The sequence below is a fragment of the Rattus rattus genome, chromosome 8 (assembly GCF_011064425.1).
Source record: "Rattus rattus isolate New Zealand chromosome 8, Rrattus_CSIRO_v1, whole genome shotgun sequence".
Classification (NCBI taxonomy): domain Eukaryota; kingdom Metazoa; phylum Chordata; class Mammalia; order Rodentia; family Muridae; genus Rattus; species Rattus rattus.
Window position 1 is genome coordinate 34,870,185 of NC_046161.1, and position 23,157 is coordinate 34,893,341.

At 45.2% G+C, this 23,157-nt stretch overlaps 1 protein-coding gene across 3 annotated transcripts; it reads left to right on the forward strand.

Annotated features, from left to right (window-relative positions):
• Positions 1 to 717: 717 nt before the first annotated feature.
• On the forward strand, positions 718 to 22,783 carry Scn3b (sodium voltage-gated channel beta subunit 3). 3 transcript variants are annotated; one of them, XM_032909470.1, is made up of 6 exons: positions 718 to 1,594; positions 9,049 to 9,212; positions 11,190 to 11,415; positions 14,266 to 14,404; positions 19,540 to 19,642; positions 19,953 to 22,783. In XM_032909470.1, exons 1-5 carry the CDS (start codon positions 1,540 to 1,542, stop codon positions 19,601 to 19,603), a joined length of 648 nt encoding a protein of 215 aa, XP_032765361.1. In that variant the 5' UTR covers positions 718 to 1,539; the 3' UTR covers positions 19,604 to 19,642; positions 19,953 to 22,783. The 3 variants fall into 3 exon arrangements, with proteins under 3 accessions (XP_032765361.1, XP_032765362.1, XP_032765360.1); XM_032909471.1 differs by having other exon boundaries at positions 19,540 to 19,619; XM_032909469.1 differs by having other exon boundaries at positions 19,540 to 22,783.
• The last annotated feature ends 374 nt before the right edge of the window (positions 22,784 to 23,157 follow it).

Sequence of the window (23,157 nt, forward strand, 5' to 3'; positions counted from 1 at the left end):
CGTTAGGTCAATTCGAGTTTATAACTGAGTGTAAAGGTTCAGGTTTCCCTTCCAGAAATAGGGCGGGGATGCTCAGCAGCTGCTGGGACTAGGGAGTGTCTAAGAGTTGCAAGCCGCCACATCGTCTATCTGCCTTTTATAAATGGTTGGCGGGGGGACACCTCAAATAACGTGGGAAACGAAAAATCGAAAAATCATCCTTCCTTATCCCTACCATAAAGCTTATCTCAAGCTCACATTTGGATCTAGACTGAGCGCTGAGGTGGGGACAGGTGTGCCACACCCTACCCTATTTGCTATAAGCAAAAATTGCCTTGCTGTGTCCCTTGTGCTGTGAACCCATTAATCAAGGCAAGACAAAGGCTGTGCAGGCAAGACCAGAGGGGAAGAGGTGGAGGGCGAAGAGAAGCCAGCCAGGAGTTAGCCTGTACTGTAAATATTACAGATGACATCATTGTTTCAAAGAGATGTGTCCCTCCATTCCCCAGAGCTGTAGGCATGCATATTTGGGAGGCGACAGGAGTAGGGTTGCTGGAAGGGGATGAATAAGTGGAAGCTGTGTGTCCATAAGCCAGAGAGAAACCCAGACAGTAGAAAATCGAGGTGACAGCCAGCTAGCCAGACAAGAAGCCACTTCGGTTGGAGGGTGTTTGCGCTGCGCTGGGCTCCTCCCCCTCTTCTCAGCGCGCCAGCCCTGGGAGGGGCACGTGGGTTTAGGGGTGGGGAATGTGTGTCCAAGGGGGAGGGTCCGTAGCGACCAAGGCGGCCGAGTGCTGCCTGCGCATGTCAAGGCTGGCAACACATTCAGCCACGGGGTGGCCCTGGAGAGGGGCGGTTTTGACCACCTAATCGTCCAGCATCGGGGCTTCGCAAGATCCAGGGACGCGCCCCACGGAAAGGGGTCCCTCGGCCTACCCATCCTCCACCTCTGAGATCACCCGCCCCACCGGAGCTCCCGCCTCTTTCCACCCCTGAAGAACCTCCTGTGAGCCCGGGACCCTGTGTACAAGACTGAAGTGGAACAAATTCTGTAGCCCAGACGACGGCTGGAGTGGGGACACGCCCAACTGAAGAAGCCTGCCCTGCCGTAGAAGCCCGAGATCCTGAGTCTCGGTGGATTGAAGTCGTTGTCCCTAGGGGAGGCGAGAGGTGAATCAACACTGACTCCTTCCACAGGCCAGCATCCCCGCGCCGGCTGCGAGACTCCCTTCCCAGTCCACTTTGCTTTGGTTGCAAGAAACCAAGGAGAGATTGGGATTCCACTTTTGGGGTGGGCGGGAAGGCTACTGTCCGTGGTGCTGAGCCAAGCCCGGAGACTTAGTCTAGCGAGAGAGGCAGGTGGCCTGAGCTGACACTTACACTCCAGATCCCGCAGACCCCCTAGGAAGGGAACTTGACCTTTTCTTCCTCCTCCCACTCAGAAGGTCCGCTCCCTTAGGGGCAGTTAATCCCTGAAGGTTTCCTCGAAAGAATCAGAGGGTTCAGTCCTTGACAGAGATTCTCTCTGTTCAGCTTCAGAAATCGCTTACGGTGGAAAAGATGCCTGCCTTCAACAGATTGCTTCCCCTAGCTTCTCTAGTGCTCATCTACTGGGGTAAGTACAGCACCCTGCCCTGCAATGTGCAAATAACAGGCATCGAGCTAGCAATAATAACACTTAAGTGATGTCGCTGGTGACAACAAGGAGCTCGCTTGGCTTCTGTCTGTGCATGTTTGCCAGACATGGAGATCCACATGTGCCCCCAGAGACCTGGGTTTGGAGTTTTGCAAAGGCACCTCCCCACTCCCTGTGGCTTGATTCCCCCCCCATAACCGTCTTTAGTGCTTCTCTGACTCCTTCCTTTCCTAATTATTTTTATTTTGCCCCTCGCTTTCCCCTTTGCTAACAGGAATGTATCAGTTCGTTATTTTAAAATCTTGCTTGCAATTGCACTTGCATCACTCAGTGAAGAGTCGGTTCTGAAAATTTCAATGATTTGGGGGCGGGGGGCTCATTTCTCTCTATGGTATTTAAAAAGAAAAAAAGCACAAAACCTGGATGCATAATTTTGAAAGAGAAAAACTATAGCTCATCCCTCGTTTAAATTTTAACTAGGAATGGATGGAACAGTAGCTCCAGCCATTTGCTGGTATGCATTAACAGACAAATGGGAAGTGAATTTAGTTTACAGGAACCCTGGGAGCCGAGGGGCTTTGATATTTGGTGAGCTGGTTTTATTGGTTTTCTTTTTCCTAGAGTTTTGTTGTTTTGGATTTTTCTCTTGGTGGTCAGGTGTGAGAGAGTCAGATGACATTGCCCCTCCAAATAAGGGACTTGTGACACTAATGCGGGGCTAAACACCTTCAGGCATAGCTGACAATAGGATACCTGAATGTGTGCTAAGGGAAGTGAGCATCTGAGTGCTAATACATGAGTGTGTGATACACACAGCATTTTTACTGTATGTTAATGTATGCCTCTGTTTATAAGTGCGTGCATAGGCGTGCATCTGAGCATGTCAGTATAAGTATCTGAATGGACAAGTGAGACAACAGTAGGTGTGCATGTGTGCGTGTGTGTGTGTGTGTGTTCATGTCTTTGACTTTGCCCTTGGATCAAGCCTAGGTGCTCTTCAGTTGATAAGTCGGTTTACATTGGTTTAGCTGCCTTCCTCTGAATTTAAACCAACAAAATCAAAATGGGTTGTGCCCACCTCCCTTACATAAAGTAGGCTTGTGGGATTATGTCCCTGTGATGGGCTTGGCTCCCACTCTGCCTGTGTCGTGGCAGGCATGCCTCTGTGCCTGAATATCACTTCGCCCAGCCTTGGATACTAACTGTAACTGCATGCATTATTTAGATTTTGCACGTGACCAGAAGAGGAGCCAAGTTTCCTGTTGAACAAAATGCCTAGTGAAACAAGGATAGGAAAGAAAAGGAAGAGAATGAGGCTAACCCCGAGGGCAGACTCGCCCCAACCCATTCCCTAGAGCCCACACCAGACTTGGAGATGAAGCTGACATAAGCCAGTGAAGCGAGTTCACCCAGTCTTGAAGACTGAGGTTGTTATTTGCTCCAGGGAGATGCTAAGGCTGTGGGGGCTTAAGAAAGGTTAGTCTGGCAGGATAAGAGAAGACATGGATGAGGTTCAAGTTGTAGAGAAGGGTCTGCAAGCATTCTTCCAAACTCATAAGGTCCCTTGCTGAAGTCCAGAGGAAGGGGAGGGCAGTCTTGGCCTTTTTTTTTTTTTTTTTTTTTTTTTTTGCCTAGGACCCACAAAGCTCTGTCTGTGTCTCAGTCCCACCTCAGCTCTACGGCTTCATTCTTATCAGGCAACATCCTCAGAAGGCCTGATGAAGGTGAAGCTTGAAAGCTGTTACTGATCACATCGTACACACCTTTCAGCTGACAACTCAACTGTAAGAGAATATTTACAGAATAATACTAGAATATGCAGAGGGCCCATACTTCCTCAAAAAAAAAATCTTTGGGCTGACTTCCTGTATGGGTCACATCTTTCCGTGCTCATTCCAAGATTTTGTAACCCAGACATTGGTTCACCAAAAGAGCTTCAGAATGCCTGGCTGTTTGTGTGGGGAAAGGGCCTCGCTTGAAGTGCAATTTTATTTGCATATAATTCTAATATCTGTTGCTCCTTTTGGTCACTGTGATATGGCAGGGTGACATGAGTTATTTCCATTTTAGGCAGGAGGAGGTGAGGTCATACAGGGCAGAGGACTTGATAGAGCGCTGCTCTCTTTCTAGTCTTGCTCTTCCAGCATCCCCTGTAGACACGTGTGATGTTGTGGTACAAGTGTCCAGTGGACATTAGTCCTGGAATTTTTCCTTCGATCTTCCCTCCCATCCCCCAACACCACCACCTTTCCTGGGGGTTCATCCAAATTTTAGCTCCCTGTGTCTCCTCTACTTTTGCTCTACAGGAGTCCATTATATTGGGAAGAGTTTGGCCCTTCCCGGCCTTCATTCCTCCAAGGCCCTGCTAATCTGATAGGCCAAACTGTTTCAGGATGTTAACATCTAAAAATAACTTTATTCGTAACCATGCCTTGTGCATTATTTACAGTCTAATTAAAGCCTTCTTTATCTTGCAGTGGAGGAAACATTCTAGGGAGAGCTCCAGACGGACAAAGAAAAGAAAAATCTGAAAGGAGCAAGGGAGTTGGTTTTATTGGTTAGCCTGTAATCCTTAAGGCAACACCTTTTCCCTCATGGTTGTCTTCATCATTACTATAGAAATGAAAGTGCATTCATTCCAAGGTCAATGATGCAGCCTACAACATTCCAAGAGATTACAATTTATAGCCAGTGGTGTGGCTTAACCAGAGGGTGTCACAGACAAAGGCAGCGGCATAGTAGAGAAACTGACTTCACTGTTAATGGAAGGAACAAGGGGGTCCTATAATAGAGTGCAAGCAAATGAGGTGGGGGAACTTTGTAGCCATTTTGTAATGGGCTCTCCCGGACTGCAGAAACAGAGTTCTCCTGTCTGGACATTGGACTTTGGCCAGGAGAAAGTTCACAGTGGACATGCTCTCCAGTGACACTCTGAAGAGAGCAGGCCAACTCCACACTCCGCCACATGACACCCACCACCCTGACTGTGCAGTCTGTCTTCGCTCCTTCGCTACAAATAAGTGACAGTGGGCCTTCTCTGCAGTCCAGTCTCCGTGTTCATGAGAACACAGCCCCAACATCCTGATCATTGCCAAGCCAGCTCTGCTATCCCTCAATCAAAAAGAACCTCTAATCTCACCACTGGACTGTTTTAGATTTTTAAAAATTATTTTGTATATATATATGTATGTGGCGTGTGTGTGTGTGTGTGTGTGTGTGTGTGTGTGTGTGTATCTGTGTGGAGGCATACATGTGTGGGGGGTCCCCTAGAGGCCAGAGGTGGGTGTTAGATCCCCTGGAGCTGATGTTACAGATGAGTAGTAAGGGACCTGACATGGTTGCTGGGAACCAAATCGGGGTCTTTTGCAAGAATAGCAAGTGCTCTTAACCTCCGAACCAATTCTTCAGCTGCCTAAAAAAATCATTTATCTCTTTTGGAGGAGGGGGAAAGTACATACACCTGTGCACATATAGAAGTCAGACGACAACATGAGCAAGACGGTTGTTTCTAACACGTGGGCCCTTGGGGTTAAATTCAGGTTGTTCAGCTTGGCTACAAGTGGCTTTATCTTGCTGGCCCTGTCCCAACCTCCTCATCATTCTTTCTGCTTTCACCTTTGAGTCTGCTTCACCTGCTAATTTATCCTCTCCTTGGCCTGCTGACCATGCAACATAGCAGCAGTCAGATCATTCAACATTCAACTCTAAAGCCTGCAAGGTTCCCTAGATAGTGCTGTGCAAAAGGCAAAGCTCTGACTGTGACCTATAAGACCTGCCATACCTGGCCCTGACCTCCCTACCTGTCTCATCTCTCTGTTCTTTATGCTGGCTGGTTTCCCACATATTGGCATTCCTCAAATATGACAGGCACACTTATTTGAACCTTAGAGTGGCTATTTTCTCTCGATTGTCATGACTTCAACAAACATGCTGCGGCTGCTGCTGCTACTGCTGCTGCTGCTCTTCTTCTTCTTCTTCTTCTTCTTCTTCTTCTTCTTCTTCTTCTTCTTCTTCTTCTTCTTCTTCTTCTTCTTCTTCCTTTTCCTCCTCCTCCTCCTCCTCCTCCTCCTCCTCCTTCTTCTTCTTCTTCCTCCTCCTCCTCTTCTCCTCCTCCTCCTCCTCCTCCTTCTTCTTCTTCTCCTCTCTCCTCTCCTCCTCCTCCTCCTCTCTTCTCTCTCTCCCTTCTCTCTCTCTCTCCTCTTTTTCTTTAGTGCTCCTCTCTTAATGAAGCTAGTCTTGTGGATATGTTCCCATTCCATTCCTTCCCTCCCCTCCTCTCCACTCCGCTCCTCTCCTCTCTTCCCTTTCTCTCTCCTCTACTGCCTTATTTTGTTCTGTAGTCTACTTGTACCACCTCCATTGGAATTCAGACTTCAAGAAAGCTGGAAGGATTTCATTTGGCTCTTGGTGCCTAGAACAGTGCGGCTACTCAATGGGTACTCAATACATTTGTAACATAAACAGAAGATGAATAACATTAGTAATGACAGTTATCCAAAGCAGAATCATGTAAAATAATTCATAGGCTTCTTGTGACCTATCTACTGGGTGTTTTATTTGAAAAAAAAAAACATTTTATTGAATAAACTGAGTCTCAGACAAATTAGGTAGTTAGAAAAACACAGTCCTTAAGTTTCCAAATATCATCTTGCCTCTGTAATTGTAACTGTGCGTTCCTTGGGATTTTCCTTCCAAGCCCATGAGGCCATCCATCTTGAACTGCTTTTTCTTTGTTGCCTTTCATTAAATATGGACACCAAGGATCTATGTTATGGAGTTCCTGCTACACAAACCATTACCCAGCAATATAACACTGCCTTTTTAGTTGCTTTGAAAGCAAGTTTGTAATGTAGACTAGGAGCTTACCAGGTGCCCAAAGTGTTTCTAATCATTTTCCCCAAGATACAGACCCTTCTCCATTAAAAGGATGAAACCAATCTTCTGTAGACTGCTGGCTAAGGCTAGTCCATTTCCCTTGAAGGTTTAAAAACCAAGTTGTTGGCTTTTTTTCCACTTAGAACTTTAAAAAAAGTTTATAATGCCAACAAGGCTCACTCTAAATTCCAAGTTTAAAATGGAAATGGAATATGTTGATTTTTAATTGAAAAGTGTTAGCTTTTGACTCAAAGCTGCAACAAAATAGCCTCCCTTGAAGCCTCTTCTCAGATGGGCAGGCTGAAGTGAGCTAGCGTTTACATATCAGTGTGTATCGTTTTACCTTGGAGCATCCATGTTGATCATTCGGTCATGAACAGGGCTATCAGAGGATCCTTCAAGGTCCCATACAAGGACCTGCTGGTGGTTGTCATACTTTTGAAGCTTCCAAATAATTAAATATAAAATCTCTTATCAAATAGCTTTTTTTTGTATTTATGGAATGCTGAAACATCTGAAAATATATTTTATTTTTTAAGTTGTTATTTATTTTGAGACAAAGTCTAATCTAATTTAGGATGGCCTTAATGCAAGAAAAGCAAGGAAGACCCTGAACTTCTAATCCTCCTGCCTCAATATCCTGAGAGCTGGGGAGTTCAGGATGCAACACCACATCTGATTCTTCAATACTGGAGCTTCAAGCACATTAGGCAAGCACTCTACCAGCTGAGCTCCAGCCCCAAACCAACATTTGTTATTAATTTGTTTACTGGATTACTGAACAAAGGTTTCTTCTCAGTAGTCCAGGCTGTCCTCAGAACTTGCAGCAATCCTGCCTTTTCTAAAGTTCGGTTTGAGGACCCATGCCTGTAATCCCACTTCTCAGAGAGTGAATTTGGAATTGTGAGCTCAAGGTCAACCTGGGCTACATAGCAAGACCGAAAGAAAAAAACAGATGAACTGTGTTCAACTGATTTTTGTAACTTTTAAAATTGAGTATAATTGCATTTCTTTTCCATCTGCCAGGCTGAAATGTTTGAAGACAAGCCTGTTCTGTGTCCAAGTTCAGCATCCCATGCTCCCTGCATGCTCCAGGTCTTGTGGTCTGGTCCTCTCAGCCACCTTGGGTGTGTACTCACTGAGCAGCTTTCTTTTGTTAAATGCGATATGCCATCCAGATTTGTTCCGAACAATTGCAGAATTCCTCCTCCTTCCTTCTGCACACTGTACATCTGTGAATGCATCCCACATTTGTTCTTGTTCGGTTGGCATCGATTTCCTGCTTTTGGTTCATTCTGAATTTGCAATCTGGCATGGTCACCTATAATCCTTGGACTTGGGAGTTTCTAGAGGGCAGAAACCCAAAGTCCAAACCTCCATGTGGTGTACAATGTGTCTGATCATCTGATTCCTCTGGAGTTTGAATTTTATCTCTCTCCTGTGCACAAAGCTTGCTCCAGCCTAAGTGATCAGTTTACCATATTCCCATTGGTGCTGCGCCATCCCCCATGGGTCCTCAAACACAGATCTGATTCTGTCTCCCCTTTAGAGCATTAGAGCACTTGACATATTATCCCACAGGGCACTCACAGGTCTTTCCAACATGAATCTTTTTTGCCTTTCTGTCTCATGTCCCACCAGCCCTTTCTTCCTTTCTCCCCAACCCAAGCACAAGTAACTAACTACCTCTCTGGGAGAACTGGGCACCTTACTAACATGAGCCTTTGTGTGTTCTGGTTGAACCACCAAAGAAATATATTATCTGCCAGGTTATATACGCACTGAGAGCATGGCTAGTGTTTTGTTCATCCTAGGATCTCTATTTGTCTTAGTTAGAGTTTTACTGCTGTGAACAGACACCACGACCAAGGCAACTCTTATAAGACCAACATTTAATTGGAACTGGCTTACAGGTTCAGAGGTTCAGGCCATTATCGTCAAACCAAGAGTATAGCAGCATCCAGGCAGGCATGGTGCAGGCAGAGCTGAGAGTTCTACATCTTCATCTGAAGGCGGCTAGTAGAAGACTGACTTCCAGGCAACTAAGATGAGAGTTGTAAAGCTCGCGCCCACAGTGACACACTTACTCCAACAAGGCCACACCTACTTCAACAAGACCCCAACTTCTAATAGTGCCACTCCCTGGGCCAAGCATATACAAACCATCACACTAGTCTAAGATCAGACCTGGCAAGGAATGGATTTCCATGTCTGCTGAGTGAGTGTTCATATGGGTGGACAGTTGATGGATGGAACATGTATGTCTCCCAATAGACTCCAAGGCTTTTGAGTCAGGCTCGAGTCTATCCTGTGCTGCATCTTCATGGCTTCCAAATACTTCCAGTCAATGTCGGAGGACCCACCTCTGCACCATCTTGTTCTAGGCCCATCCTGATCATGCATACTCAGGAAGCCCAAGTGACAGGTGCACACAGGAATCTCGCTACTTTCAAGAGTGTCTCACGATTTTTTTTTCCTTCTCTGTCTTTCCTCCCTCCCTCCTCATTCCCCAATGCCCACTCTTGCTGTCCCCTTCTTGTCACCCCTCCTCTCTCCAGTCAGAGTCTGCTTCCCTGTGTGTGTGGAAGTACCCTCGGAGACAGAAGCCGTGCAGGGCAATCCCATGAAGCTGAGATGTATCTCCTGCATGAAGAGGGAGGAGGTGGAGGCCACCACTGTGGTGGAGTGGTTCTACAGGCCTGAGGGCGGTAAAGATTTCCTTGTATGTCAGACTGCTGCCTCTGGCCTTTCGTTTGCTGACCTATGCTGCTATGTGCCTGGTTCCTAATAGTCTGGGAGATGATGCCCTGACCTGCATTCATTCCTCTCCCGAACCCTGACATCTTCTCAGCAGATAACTGACAGCCATTTATTAATCTTTGCAAGGTAGGCTACTTGGCTAGCTATGAGCAGCCCTGGTTACAAGCTGGACATGGTTGTAAGAGGTAGACATACTGAGAGAACCTGTGTGGGCTAGTCAACCTGCTAGACCTTTTACAGGTATGTTCATCTTCTGCACAGTACTGTGAAATGGATCTAATGAAATTGAAAGAACACAAGGCAGCTTTATGAAAAGTAGCACAGGTGAGTTCTTTCAACTCTCACAGTCCCAATGAAGGAGGAGCAACTGGGGTGACCAAAGCTTGTATCAACTGCTATGCCCAGGACAGTCATCCCTGTAAGTAGGTGTTTGCTTGTTTTTGCCTTGCTCTGTATCCCAGGTGGCCATGCGCCACTCTCCCCACGAGGAACATCAATCTTCTCCCAGTGATCTAGATACCATGCTTGACAGGAGAAGCCTTGTAGGCTCTGTGCCAGGGTTGGGGTCAGGGTCAGGGTCAGTTCTGGTTTGGGACAGTGCTCATAAGGCTGTGACTCATTTAAATCATTGTCAATACTTTCACTGACTCTGGAGCCAGGCCATCGAGTTCCATTCTTTTCTCCACAGTGTTTAGCTACATGCCCTTGGTCATATTTAACCTCTTGATGCATCCAATTATTTTTTTCCTTTTAAGTGGGAATAAGAATGAAAGCTTCATTATGGGGTTGTTACCAAGAGTCATGAGCTTTAATTTTCAATGCACTTAAAATAGTCCTTGAAATATGATGCGTTTGTTAGAAAAACCAAAACTCAAAAGAGTAACATTAAATTGGCAAAACAGTTTAGACTTACATACATACATACATACATACATACATACATACATACATACATACATACATACGCGTTTAGATTTGCACATGATGGTCTGACAGCAGATGCAAGGCTCTTTATACTGATTTTTCTTATTCTTCTGGGTCTCTTCCATAATATTTAATGGAGACAACATGGTGGAACTGACTTTCACCTGTTTGTTTTCTTTCTTTCCCTCTAGGTGGATTCATTTCTCATTCTAGGTTCTACATGGCACTTGTATCTAAGTTGGCTCCAATCTGGTGCCAAGACAAGGGCCAACAATGACTTCTTAGAGTCTTAGAGTCACATACCAGGGAAGGTACAATTCAGATTAATACCCACTTTCTAGGAAGCCAGAGGTCAGGTGTGGGGCCCATGGGGTTTAGGCCTGCACACCTGCTATCTGTATTCACTTCTTCCGCACTGTTCCAACCAGATGACCCAACTGAGGGACTCAATTGTGGTTAATGTCTAAGAAATATGAATTAGAACTTCAGTCACCATCCATTGCTAGCGGAGACTAGAAGAAAAAAGTGTTGTGTCAGAGAGTATTTGAGAGGAAAGTTGAAAGGGCCTGACTGATTCTACCCAAAGCAAAAGCTCCGTGTGTATCTCTCTGTTGTTGAGTTCTCTGCAAACTGGGCATCCTTCAGCATCATGGATTCCCACCTTGGCCTGGCCAGGTTACACCACAATCATCAAAGTTCAGGGCTGTCAGGTATCTTCCCTGCTAACACAGTTGCCTTGTTGATCGCTATGTCCTTCTCCCTCACCCTCATCCAATAGTTCACCATCCTTCTTTACCCCTTTTCTGTCTCCGACCTTTTGTTTTCCTCTTCCTGGTCTCCTTTATGTCTTCATTCTCTCCCATGGCTTCCTCCGTGCCTCTTATCCCACCCACATGCTCTGGGTCTTCTGCTAACATTGTCCCCTAGCTTTCCTGCCCATGGTAACATCTTCTACCCTGTCCCTCCCTGACTCTCTTGCCACAATATGCTTCTGCCTCTCTCTCTCTCTCTGCAGATATATGAGTATCGGAATGGCCACCAGGAAGTGGAGAGCCCCTTCCAAGGCCGTCTGCAGTGGAATGGGAGCAAAGACCTGCAGGACGTATCCATCACTGTACTCAATGTCACTCTGAATGACTCTGGCCTCTACACATGCAATGTGTCCAGGGAGTTCGAATTCGAGGCACACAGGCCTTTTGTGAAGACCACAAGACTGATACCCCTGCGAGTCACTGAAGAGGGTAAGCCTGAGGCCTGTCGTCTCTTTAGGGGGCAGGGTGATGGACAGTGGCTTTCCATACATGTGATCCTTAGAGAAGACACAAGCCCATGCATGTGGACTTGCCTTCCTACATGGCCCACTTCCTACAACATGCCCCACCAGAATCCCTTGCTGCATCTCCCCTCAAAGCAGATAGGCCAAAACATGATGTTGGGATGACTTTTCTGGTCCCCTAGAAGAAAAGTGCATCCTCCACAAGATCTATAGCCAATGCTTCCAATCTGCGTTTTTCCTCTGGCCAGCGTTGAATCCCTAATTTGTATTTAGAAATCATCTCTTCTGCTCTTGTGAGCCACCTTCTATCTCCAGACAAGCTGCTTTCAAAATGTAATGAGCCCCAAGCCTTCTCGGGGTTTTTAAAATTTTAAATTTACATGTATTTACACTGTGTGTGTGTGTGTGTGTGTGTGTCTATCTGTCTCCCTGTCCGTCTATATGCACACATGCATGCTGTGGCATGTGTGTTGCTCAGAGGACAACTCATAAGAGTTGGTTCTTTCTGTCTCCTGTGTGGGTAACAGGTTGAACTCAGCACATCAGACTTGGTGGCAGGCGACTTAACTGGAGACCCATCTTGCTGTCCCTTTCCCATCTGTAGTATCTCTACCTATGTCTGTCGTCAGCCAGGAGTGGGAACGAGTGGAAAGCTCCCTAGTCTTTAAAGTCTCCAGACTCTCTCAGTTCATCATTGGCAAGAGGGAAATATTCTCAAAAACCTAATGTGTGTATTTCCCTCCTGATCTGAGTCCAGAATCACGGGGTATACTCGCAAACTGCTTCTGTGCTATGTTAGGAGACAAAGCAGTGTGGTGTGAGGCCTCTTCCCAAGTCAGAGTGTGAACTCTGCCCTTCCTGTGTCTCTCCGTACCACCATGCCATCCTCAGACCCTCCCAGATGGTTATGTTTCCAGCATACTCTTCAGGCTGGCAAGCAGGCAGTGGTCAGGGAAGGGGAGGAATGGTAACCTCTAGGCCACTGGCTGATTATTTTTTTAAGTATCATTGTTATAAAATCCAGGAAGTGAGTGTCTGGTCTTGAAACACTTACTTAAGTGGAATTCTCAAAGTGTAGAAGGCTCAGGTCCCCTGAAGGAAAGCGTGTTGATCCACTTCCCTGAGTGCTTGTGTCCCCTGGTAAAGAAGTGGCGGTGGGGGGTGGCATGGGGTGTTGACCAGGAAGCTCTCTGAGGTATAAATCCATTCAAAGGTTCCATTACCCTCATTTGTTTATGCACCCGCTCCTCCTTGGGGAAGGGAGCCTGGTGCTATCTTGTGTTCACCACCAGAAACTTGTTGTCTGCTGCCTACCCGACCATAGGCAGATGCCTGTGTGTCTCTTGCCCCTGCTCTCTCAGGGTTTGGCCTCCAGAGATGCTGAGGACACAGTCAGTGGGGAAGTAGAGCATCTCTGAGCTAGTCTGTCTGCTCGGCACTAGAGCAGTCCTCAAGTAAGAAGAGAGGAAAAAACAAGTTCATAATTAGAATAACAGAGCTTCGAGGACGGGAAGGTTTGAAAGGACTTTGGGTGGTATTTAATCCATCTGCCTTCATACCACCCTCTCAGGTGTGACTTCGTAGCTTGAGGTCTCTGATGTGTTCATATGATTCCCCTGGGGCACGTGGAGGATGTAGATGTGGTGAGTGTTCTCCAAGGAGCTAAGGGCTTGCTTAGGAACATGACGGGCACAACAAGCAGAGCCAGCATCCAGATCTTTCCAGTTACCCCTCCCCATTGCGTCTTTTCCTTCCACCCTGAGGTTTTTCAGGTTTTTTTGTTTGTTTGTTTTTTGTTTTTTTTGTTTTTTTTTTTTTTTTTTTTTTTTTGCTTTTAGTTTTTGCCTCTGTCATATCTTGGCAGTCACCCTCACCCCCCCACCCCATGTCACTTAAAAGCACACGTGACAGATATTTGTTTGTCCCACTCCTGGGGCCGCAGGGAATCTGCCTGGTTCTCCTTGTTCGATTTTCCCAGGCTTAGTCTCTTTGTTCTCATTCTAATACAGGAAGCAGTGGCCTCATCTCCTACAGGTGGCAGAAATATGGAAGGTACCTTCCTGTGACACCCTTAGAGCTATTGCACCAAAATCGAGATAGCAAATGCATCACACCCTTGCCAGGCCATAGCAAGCCCAGCAGACGACATGAGAGGCAATGTTTTCAATGTTTCTGTGCTTCCGGTTCCCGTAGGAGAAGGGAAGCTGAATGCCTAAGTATCTGGAGACGAGACGCAGGCTGGCACTTCAAAAATATATTCTCGCACAGTCAGTAGGAAAGCAGCACAGTGCACTTTCACCCGGGAGTGATTTCACCGGCTGGATGAAACTGCACACGGGTGTGACAAATGCTACACGGCATCCTAAAAGATGTTTCCCCTGCAGGGACTTTTAGCAGAATCTAGGGCAATTCTCGGGAGACTGAACAGCAGGACAGGGTACCAGGACAGAGGTGCCCACGGGTGGGACCTACAGTATAGGAAGAGGAGACAGACTGTGTAGATTCCTTGGATAGCCTCGTAAGTTCTTCTAGACTCAGCGCTTCTCTGAGCTATACATTAAAAACAGGCTTCAGGTGGCTCAGTGGTTAGGAGCACTGGCTGCTCTTCCAGAGGTCCTGAGTTCAATTCCTATCAACCACGTAATGGCTCACCACCATCTATAATGGGATCTGATGCCCTCTTCCGTCAGGCAGGCACATATGCAAACAGAGCACTCATCTACATAAATAAATAAATCTTTAGAAAAAAATGGAAAAGCAGGCTTCGTGGGTCTGTGGGACACATGTACTCTGAACCTCATTCTCCTCTTTGTAGCGGGAGAAGACTTCACCTCCGTGGTCTCAGAAATCATGATGTACATCCTCCTGGTCTTCCTCACCTTGTGGCTGTTTATTGAGATGATCTATTGCTACAGAAAGGTCTCTAAGGCCGAAGAGGCAGCACAGGAAAATGCGTAAGTCCAAAGATGCATAAGCCATAACAGCTTACACCCTCAGCATGCGTGTGCTCGCAGAGGTGAGGTGTTGAGCAATCTGTAAACTTTGTCTGCATTCCTCTTAATAATCTATAAAGAATACATTATGATATCTATTTTATGAATACAAACAGTATATCTAGAAGAGTTTCTGTAAGTAGTAGACTGTGACAGTTACTATTGCTGTTGGGCGGGGATAACAAAAAGCAACTGGGCACAGGGAGGATTATTCACTTTATACTTCCACATCAATGTTTATCATCAAAGAAAGTCAGGGCAGGAACTGAAGGTAAGAACGCCGAAGCAGGACCCAAAGCAGAAGTCATAGATGAACTTCTTATTGGTTTGCAACTCATGGCTCACTTAGGATTGGCCTACCCAGGGGCACCAACCACCCACCATGAGCTGGGCCTTCTCACATCAATCACTGGTCAAGAAAATAACCCACAGGCTTGCCCACAAGCCAACTGGGGTGGGGGGGAGCATTTTTTTCAATTGAGGTTCCTTTTTCCAGCTTCTGTTGAGTTGACAAAGAAGTCTAGCACAGAAACAAATCGAGATTTGAATTCAGGCCAGATGTCTCTTGGCCTGCATATTAAACCACTACGGAAAAGGCCAGCAGCTGCCAAGGCAAACCCCATAAAGTTCTGTATTATCATAACCAGTTCACAAATGTTGAGTTGAGGCTTGCTCACTGAAGACAAGCATGTTGATGTGTTGAATGGAGAAGCTAAGGACTAAACCCAGGCCTTCTATTCTCAACATCTGTGCTCCTTCTGACGTATTCATCTTTCTTCTCTCCCTGTATCCTGGAGTACCAGTGCCATTCATTAGCTAAAAAGTGCCACAAAACATACTTTTTCTTTTAAAACTAGGTAGAAACTAAATACCTCAAGCAGGCGATCTAATCCCCTAGTGTTTGGCCTCTGCTTTCCCCATTTTTTCCAAAGACCTCTCACTTAAGAATGAGTGCCTGTAAGAAGTCCTGGAGTCTGTAAGGACAAGGGACTAAAAGCCCCATTGGCCTGTTGTCTGGGGAAAGAATGAGGACATATGAATAAAGTCCACAGACATCCAGCAATACTGTTGAGGCAGTACCTAAAATGCCTACGCCATTATTGCCTGGAAAGTCTTGATAAAATTTAAAAATAACTCGTTCTGTGATACCCACGATCTCAGAGAAATAAGAATGACAGGCAATTATGTGTAAAGACAGTACTTTTGGCTGAGTGAAAGATACTGAGGCTTGGACACAGTGTACCTCCAACAGGGCTCACGCAAGAAACACAGTAGGAACTAGGACCCCCAGAACAGTCAGAATCCCCAGCAAGCAACAAAGGGTGGACCAGACAACCACCAGCTTCGAGAAAAGCCAAGGAACTTCTCTCTGCTGGCCTGACTCCAAGAAGAACCAGAAAAGACTCTTGGGAATAAGCTTGCATCCACAGTATTTGGGATTTAAATAGATTCAACCCACATGATCAAGGAAACTTAAGATGAGAAATTCGAGTCAAAGCTACAGAAATAAGAGGGGGGAAAACATTCCAAAAGGGACCCACGCTCAGCCAAGGCCTCGCAAGCCTCCCCCAGGCTAACTGTGGTTCAGCCTGCTTTCATAATCTCATCCCAACAAGAACTGAGGAAAGCAATACAGCGGAGCAAAAGATGGTACAGGCAGCGTGATTAGGTCCCAGAGGACTCAAACACAAAAGGTATAAAAGTAAAGCGTTTAGAAAATAGACCTTGTTTAAAACAATAAAAATGGGGCTGGGGTGCATGTTCCCTGTGAAAGGCCCTGGGTACAACTCCCAGCACCTCACAAAGATGAACAAAAGAAAATACTTAGACGAATGAAGAGGACGAAGAGGGTGGAGGAAGAAGAGGAGGAAGAGAAAGAGGAGGAGGAGGAGGAAAAGACAGAGCCAAAGAGCAAAGGGCAATCAAAGTTGACAGAAAAAATATTTTTTTCCTGAAAAAACTTTAAAAAAACAATCAACTACTCGATGCATTAATTCAGTGGAAGATTATGTATTGCTGACCAGAAGATAAATTTGAGAAAGTTGAGATATGGAAAAGGTAAGATGTAATGAGCAAAGAAACAGGAAGAGGGAATAAGGCAACCCACTATAGAATGATGTGGAAGCAATGTACGTTCAGCAGATAATTACCTCAGAGGTTGGATTTTGATGTCTCCCCACGATCAAAACACAGGTTGCTCTCTTAGAGAGCTGAGCAGGCACTGTGAACCTAGGCCTGCAGCCAGCGGGAAGCACACTGTTGCTAAGGAAGCTTTGATGGTAAGTGAGACAGACATTGCCATCTTTTGTCAGGACCCCTAACTTAAGGGGTATCTTATGTCCTGAGTAGAGTGAACACATAAATCTATGCTGAAACACAAATTTCCTTTAAACAGATAAACTACTCAGTACTCCACATCACTACCATCTGAGAGGAAACTTTGGAAGAAATACTTACACTATCAGAAACTTGACAAGGAGGCCATCTCTCCTGGCTCCTGCTCAATACTATATTTGAAACCGTGGGTGAAACACTAAGAAATGTGTTCAGTTTCTTCTTCTGGCGCTGTGATAAAACACTCTGACATACACACACACACACACACACACACACACACACACACACACACACACAAACCCACATGCACACATGTGCACATGCAAAAAAAATTCTAAAACAAAAGCAATGGACAAGTACACAAGTTTATTTGGCTCTCAGTTCCAGGGAAGTCACCATGGTGGGAGCTTGAGAGGATTGGGTTCCACAGTCAAGATCAGTCAGCAGGGAATGTATGCTTGCTCTGTTTTCTTTCCCCTTTTATACCCCAGGATCCCTGCTTAGGGAATGGTCCCATCCACAATTAAGATGTGTTAATGTAACTAAAACCATCCTTCACACGTTTAGAGGCCAACCTCAATCCACATGATCCCTCATGTATGTGCCCAGAGACTTGAACTCCTAGGCATCACAAATATAAAGGAAAGGATAAGATTTACAAAGGAGGAAAATATATTATTTATTACTTTCACCCAAAGTACCAATATCTACATGAAATTTCCTTAGCAACCTAATTAAGAATATTGTATAAGGTCACCGAGGCAAGTCCAACTTCAGTCGTGTATTACATAATGTTTCTTTCGGTCACAGAGACCATGTGTACCATAGTAATTCCATAAAAATCACATCACTTGTCACCTAGTGAAAGCATAGTCTGTGCACGTACACATTATGATGTTCACACAAGGACAAGATCATATGATAAAACATTTCTCAAAGTGTGTCTCTAGTGGAGAAGAAATTAACAGTTTCCAAAGAATTAGTTATGTCCCACCAACAAACGTAGAAGCACATTTAAATCCTTAAATTAGAAAAAAAATTCATTAATTGCAATAAGGGCTGAGGAGATGGTACAATGGTTACAAGCACTTGCTGCTCTTCCAGAAGACTCGGGTTCGATTCCCAGCACCTACATGGTGGCTCATAACCATCTATAATCCCAGTTCCAGGGTATCTAATACCCTGTTCAGACCTCCATGGGCACTAAGAACACACATGATCCATGCACACACACACACACACACACACACACACACACACACACACACACACACACACACATAAACACACATGCTCTGTTTTCTTTCCCCTTTTATACCCCAGGATCCCTGCTTAGGGAATGGTCCCATCCACAATTAAGATGTGTTAATGTAACTAAAACCATCCTTTTCACATGTGCACATGTGAAAAAATTCATTACACATAAAAATACATCTTTAAAAAATTAACTGTAACAGTAATGACTGTTCATCAGTACCTAGGAATAAAGACAACAAGCTTATGAAAGACCGCTAAGGAAAAAGTTACAGAAACTTACTTTAAAACATGAGGAAAAACGAAAGGATAAAGCGTGAAGCTTCACTCTTCCAAGAAGTTCTTACCCAAAATATTCTTCAAAGTCGCTGAGATTCCAATATAAACCTCGACTGGATTTCTCAGGGGATGTGATAAACTCATCATAAAGGTCACACAGGGGCCAAGAGGCCAACAATATTTTAAACCAAAGCATAGCTTGATTATTTTAGGTTTTTCAAAGCTACACAAGACTTCTGTCACAGCATTCCCCCAGGCTTTTCTGTTTACAAAACTCTAACAGGTAAGTACAGCTTGTGGATCAGAAAGTTTGCCTGTCACTGACCTACATCAGTTCAAAGACAAAGCAGAATGTCTAGATGTCTGTGGTTTGATGTGTCTCATGAGCTATGACTACTGCTTAAAAGGATATCGGAGAATTGCCTCTCTGTCTTTTGGCTAAGGTTGAATGTAGAGCTAACAGAGAAAAGTTTATGATACTAAAATGAGATTACCCATCTCTCTACACACCAAAATAAAATGGGGGTAAAATTTAAAAGTAGAATGTAAAACTTATAAGTTGCAACAAGTAGTAGAAAAAGTTATGTGTAAACAGAGAAAAGCCTTTTCTTATAGTTGAACAAAAATTTATAGTTAAAACATCGTGTTTTACGAAAAAAATTCTTAAATATCAAAAGTACAAATCAAAGATGGAAAAACGATAATTTTAACTATATTATATGTAAAACATCAACTATTCTTGATGAGAGGCTATAGGAAAACTTATTAACAACAGATTAGGACAAATTTTCCAAATAACGAGACAATAAAAAAATTAAATATTTCAGAAAAAAACAAGAAAACAAATCATGAGATTACAGAAGTAGAAAACAAGACAGCTGACAAACATATGGAGATGCTCAACTTCACCAGGAACTGGGAAAATGAAAATTGAAGCAACTTTGAAATACAAATTCATACCTATTCGGTTTAGTCAAAATGTCAGTCTTCATCTTGAAGATGTTAAGAATAGTCAGACCCTGCTGCTGGGGGTGTTCATATGCAATATGGGAAGGGGATATCACTGTATCTGCTGAGGCTACTTGTACGTTTGTCTTGGGAAGCCCAACCAGAAGGAAATACAGAGGTGTTCCATACACAGCCTTGTGCCTGGGTCATGCCTTTCCTACAAACTCACCAATGACTTCTAAGGCACTGTCTCTTTCTCCCTCCCACACCCTCTGCAGGTCTGACTACCTTGCTATTCCTTCAGAGAACAAGGAGAACTCTGTGGTACCCGTGGAGGAATAATGTGGTGTGACTTGAGGTGATGTACAGGCATCTGGGAGGGTAAGGTGGATGTGGATGGCATGTCATACAAATGTTGTTTGCCATCTACAATAGAAGTGACTTTCTATTTGGTCTCTTCTGCATAGCCGTCCTGTCCTTTGGGTACTTTAAGTTATTGGTCAAATCATGATGCCCTCCATTATGTCAAACCCTTCAGAAGCTGAATTACTTTGGCCTGAATATTGAGCAACCCAATTCCCTTGCTCATGATAACAAAGGCAAAATAATTCTCTCATTCCCCTCTTTAGTGTATGTGTATTTGGGAATGGTTGCACTGGGCATTCTCAGTGAGTTCTTCTATTGTTGGTAGGTGATCTGAGTGCTGAGGGACTGGATATCCCCAGTTCAGTGATGCCAGCAACATCAGGAAGTGCCCCAACACATCCATCTTTTCTATTCATCAACCACCAACCCAAATGTGAGATTTTTACCTGACTTCCAAACTCTGTCAGAACTCTACACATCTTTACTTTGCCTGAACTGAAGAGCCAACATCTATCTCTACACGGACTAAACCTCACTCTGTCCTTGCTTCCAACCAAGTAACTCCCAACTTAACTAGAGTTGTCCCCCATGTTCCAAATGATTTAGACAAGTACTGGAGAGTAGTATTACCTCTGCCCTGACTGTCTGTGACTGGGTCATTCTCCACTGCAGCAAAAGGATGGATATAAATCGGAAGGAAGCCCTGACTAGTTTGTCTTAAAGCCAAAGCGTGCCATGTACTTTGATTCATTGAAGTCAGTTTTTCCTGCCTCTCAGAGCACCAGAAAGCAGCATGCCCCTAACGCTTCCAGGGACATCTTCTGTGTGCACTGGAACACTTTCTGGAGCTCAGTGTTTGGAGGCTATATCCCCATAATCCTGAAGACCTGGAGCGAACCCAGAACTTCCAGGAAGTCCCAAGGAAGGATCCAGGACAGTTTCAGTAGGTCTCGAAAATGATATAACACACTCCTGATATTGGAAACATGGATGAGTGACCTTTCTGGATTGAAACTCCTCAGTTCTTCATGTCTCAGTGTCTGTGGATCAGTATTAGCCCTCGTTTTACAGGAGGAAACTGAGGCTCACACAAGGCTGAACAGGACATTTAGGGGATTAAACTGGGCTAGAGATGACTTTCCTGCCACCAACCTCACACCCCCTGGGATGAGAGGTATTTTTGAGGACTCTAACATTCAGCATGCCATTTGCCCAGCGGAAGCTGACTGCGACAGATCTGAGGAACTGGAAACCAGGTAAGAAAACACAGATGGCGTGAGATAGACTTCAGGATTTCACACAGATTTGTGAATCCGAAGCATCCTCCAGGAGAGTCGGCACCCGAGGGCAATATCTCTGTGATGAAAAATGGTTTTAGTCTGAAATGGACAGTGAACAGAGAGACAAAGATGGGCGTGTAGCTTCTAAATACCTCACCTGTAGATGTCACGTTTGGGTACTAGAGTTTGTAAAGTCCCCCACCCCTCCCCTCAGCCCCACCCAAGAGAACAGGGAACCAGGGACAAGATGCTTAGTCAATATCTCTTTTTAATGACTGTTCTAAATGCAATATTCTTTAGCCCCTCCAGATAGCAAGGGCAGAAGGCCTTATGATGTATAAAAAGATGAAAGTGAGACTCCATAGGAGAAATGTCCTCACCTCTGGAGAGATCTGTAAGAAAGACCATTCTCCACCCCTACCTGGCTTTGTATAACAAGCTCACCTTTCACTCCCACCATTTCCTTCCTGGTGGATGCTAGACATGCGCTTTGGTAACCCCATCCCATCCTACCTTTATCTAGCTTGTTTGTACATGGTGGCTTATCTGGAATCACAATCGCATTTCCTTATGGGAGATCATGACTGTAACCTACAAGGCATGGCACTCACCAGCCAACTTAAAATCTTCACCATCTCCATTTCTTCCCATAATTCCACTTAGAATCCTGGACTGGACATGTGCGGCTCTGGAGCCTTTCCTGGTGTGCTATTGCTAACTAAAGGGCTTAGAAGAGTTCTCAAGGGCTATAATCATCCAGAAACCCCATTGTTTGTCTTGGTGCTGGGTATTTGCAGGGACTGATTCTCAATAATTTACTGAAGGTCAAACTAAGCTGAGTCTAGTTTTCCCCTTATCCCTGCCTAACAGCTGTGAACTTGGTTACTCAGTTGGTCCTGAGAGCATCTTGCCCTGTTGACTTGGACGGTCAGCCAGGGGTTGTTACCGAGCCCCAATCCCTAAGCGCTTGCTATCTCAGGCTTTACTTTCAATCTGTTTACACACTATTCTTTGGTTTCTCCACTCTCGGTCAACCGCACACCCAAGCTATCTTTTGAGTTTCTGGGTTTGCTCTAGACATCGAAATAGAATTGCAAGTAGAAAGGGAACTTTCCAGAGCAGGATTATGCTGAGAACGACAGTGGTGAGGTTAAAAGGCGTTAGGCCTAAGATGATAGCCCAGTGGGTAAAATGCTTGCCACCCAAGCGTGAGAGTCTCAGTGTGATCTCCAGAATCCATGTGAACAGACAGACATTGTGGCACACATTGGTCATCCCAGAGCTGGGGAGGCAGAGACAGGAAGATCTGAGCCTCACTAACCAGGCCACCTGGCCTAACTTACTTACTTGGCAAGCTCCAGGAGAGTGAGACGCTGTCTCAAAAAAAAAAAAACACAAATAAAAAACCAACAAAGGTGGATAGTGCCTGAGGAATGACACTCGAGGTTGACTTCTGGCCTCCACATATACATGTGCACAAGTTAAGGCCCATATTCATATTTACATAAAGATGCACGCGAGCAATACACACACACACACACACACACACAGGAGAGGGAGAGGGGAGAGAGAGAGAGAGAGAGAGAGAGAGAGAGAGAGAGAGAGAGAGAGAGAGAAGCTTCCTCTCACTTGTTTTATAAACGAGAAAGCCCTGGTTCTGTGACTTCACCCAGTCACTGCAAATGTATGTGACCAGGACCTTGGAGTGCCTGCTTATCATTCTGATCATCCAATCCCATGGCTGAACACTCTCTGTGTCAAGTACTAGGTTAGACTCTAGCTAGACCCCTTGGTCTTAGGTCTGTAGAAGTGTGCACAGGCCCATGGTTCCAATAAAGTCCCTCTGTTCGTGTCAATAAAGTGTCTCTGAAGACCACTTGCTCTGGGTTTGCTGTGCTTACAACCTGCGGCTGCTGCCCACTCGGGCTCCCACCTAGCTTGCAATCTGCCCTGCTGCCCGGAACTCAGGAAACAAACCTTCGAGAATAAAACCTCGAAAGTCTAAAGCTAGACGTGCTAGATGTAGGATCCAGCCTTTCGGTCCTTCCTTTTCTCCTCTACACAAGCACAGAAGAAAACGAGAGAAATGCGTCCTTGTCCAGCATCACACACTTCCTAACCAGGTGGGGAGATGCTGGCAGCAGGAAAGGTCTAATGTAGGGAAGGCTTGGGTGACTTTCACTTTAGGGGGAATAAAGGCAAAGCTGTCTTCCAGTATCTAGCTTCCTAAAGGAGCCAAGATCCCCTAAA

Coding starts and splice junctions, on each gene's coding strand:
- Scn3b (XM_032909469.1), top strand. CDS start 1,540: ATGCCTGCCTTCAACAGATTGCTTCCCCTAGCTTCTCTAGTGCTCATC. Junction 1,595..9,048: donor TCTAGTGCTCATCTACTGGG/GTAAGTACAGCA, acceptor TCCTCTCTCCAG/TCAGAGTCTGCTTCCCTGTG. Junction 9,213..11,189: donor AGGGCGGTAAAGATTTCCTT/GTATGTCAGACT, acceptor CTCTCTCTGCAG/ATATATGAGTATCGGAATGG.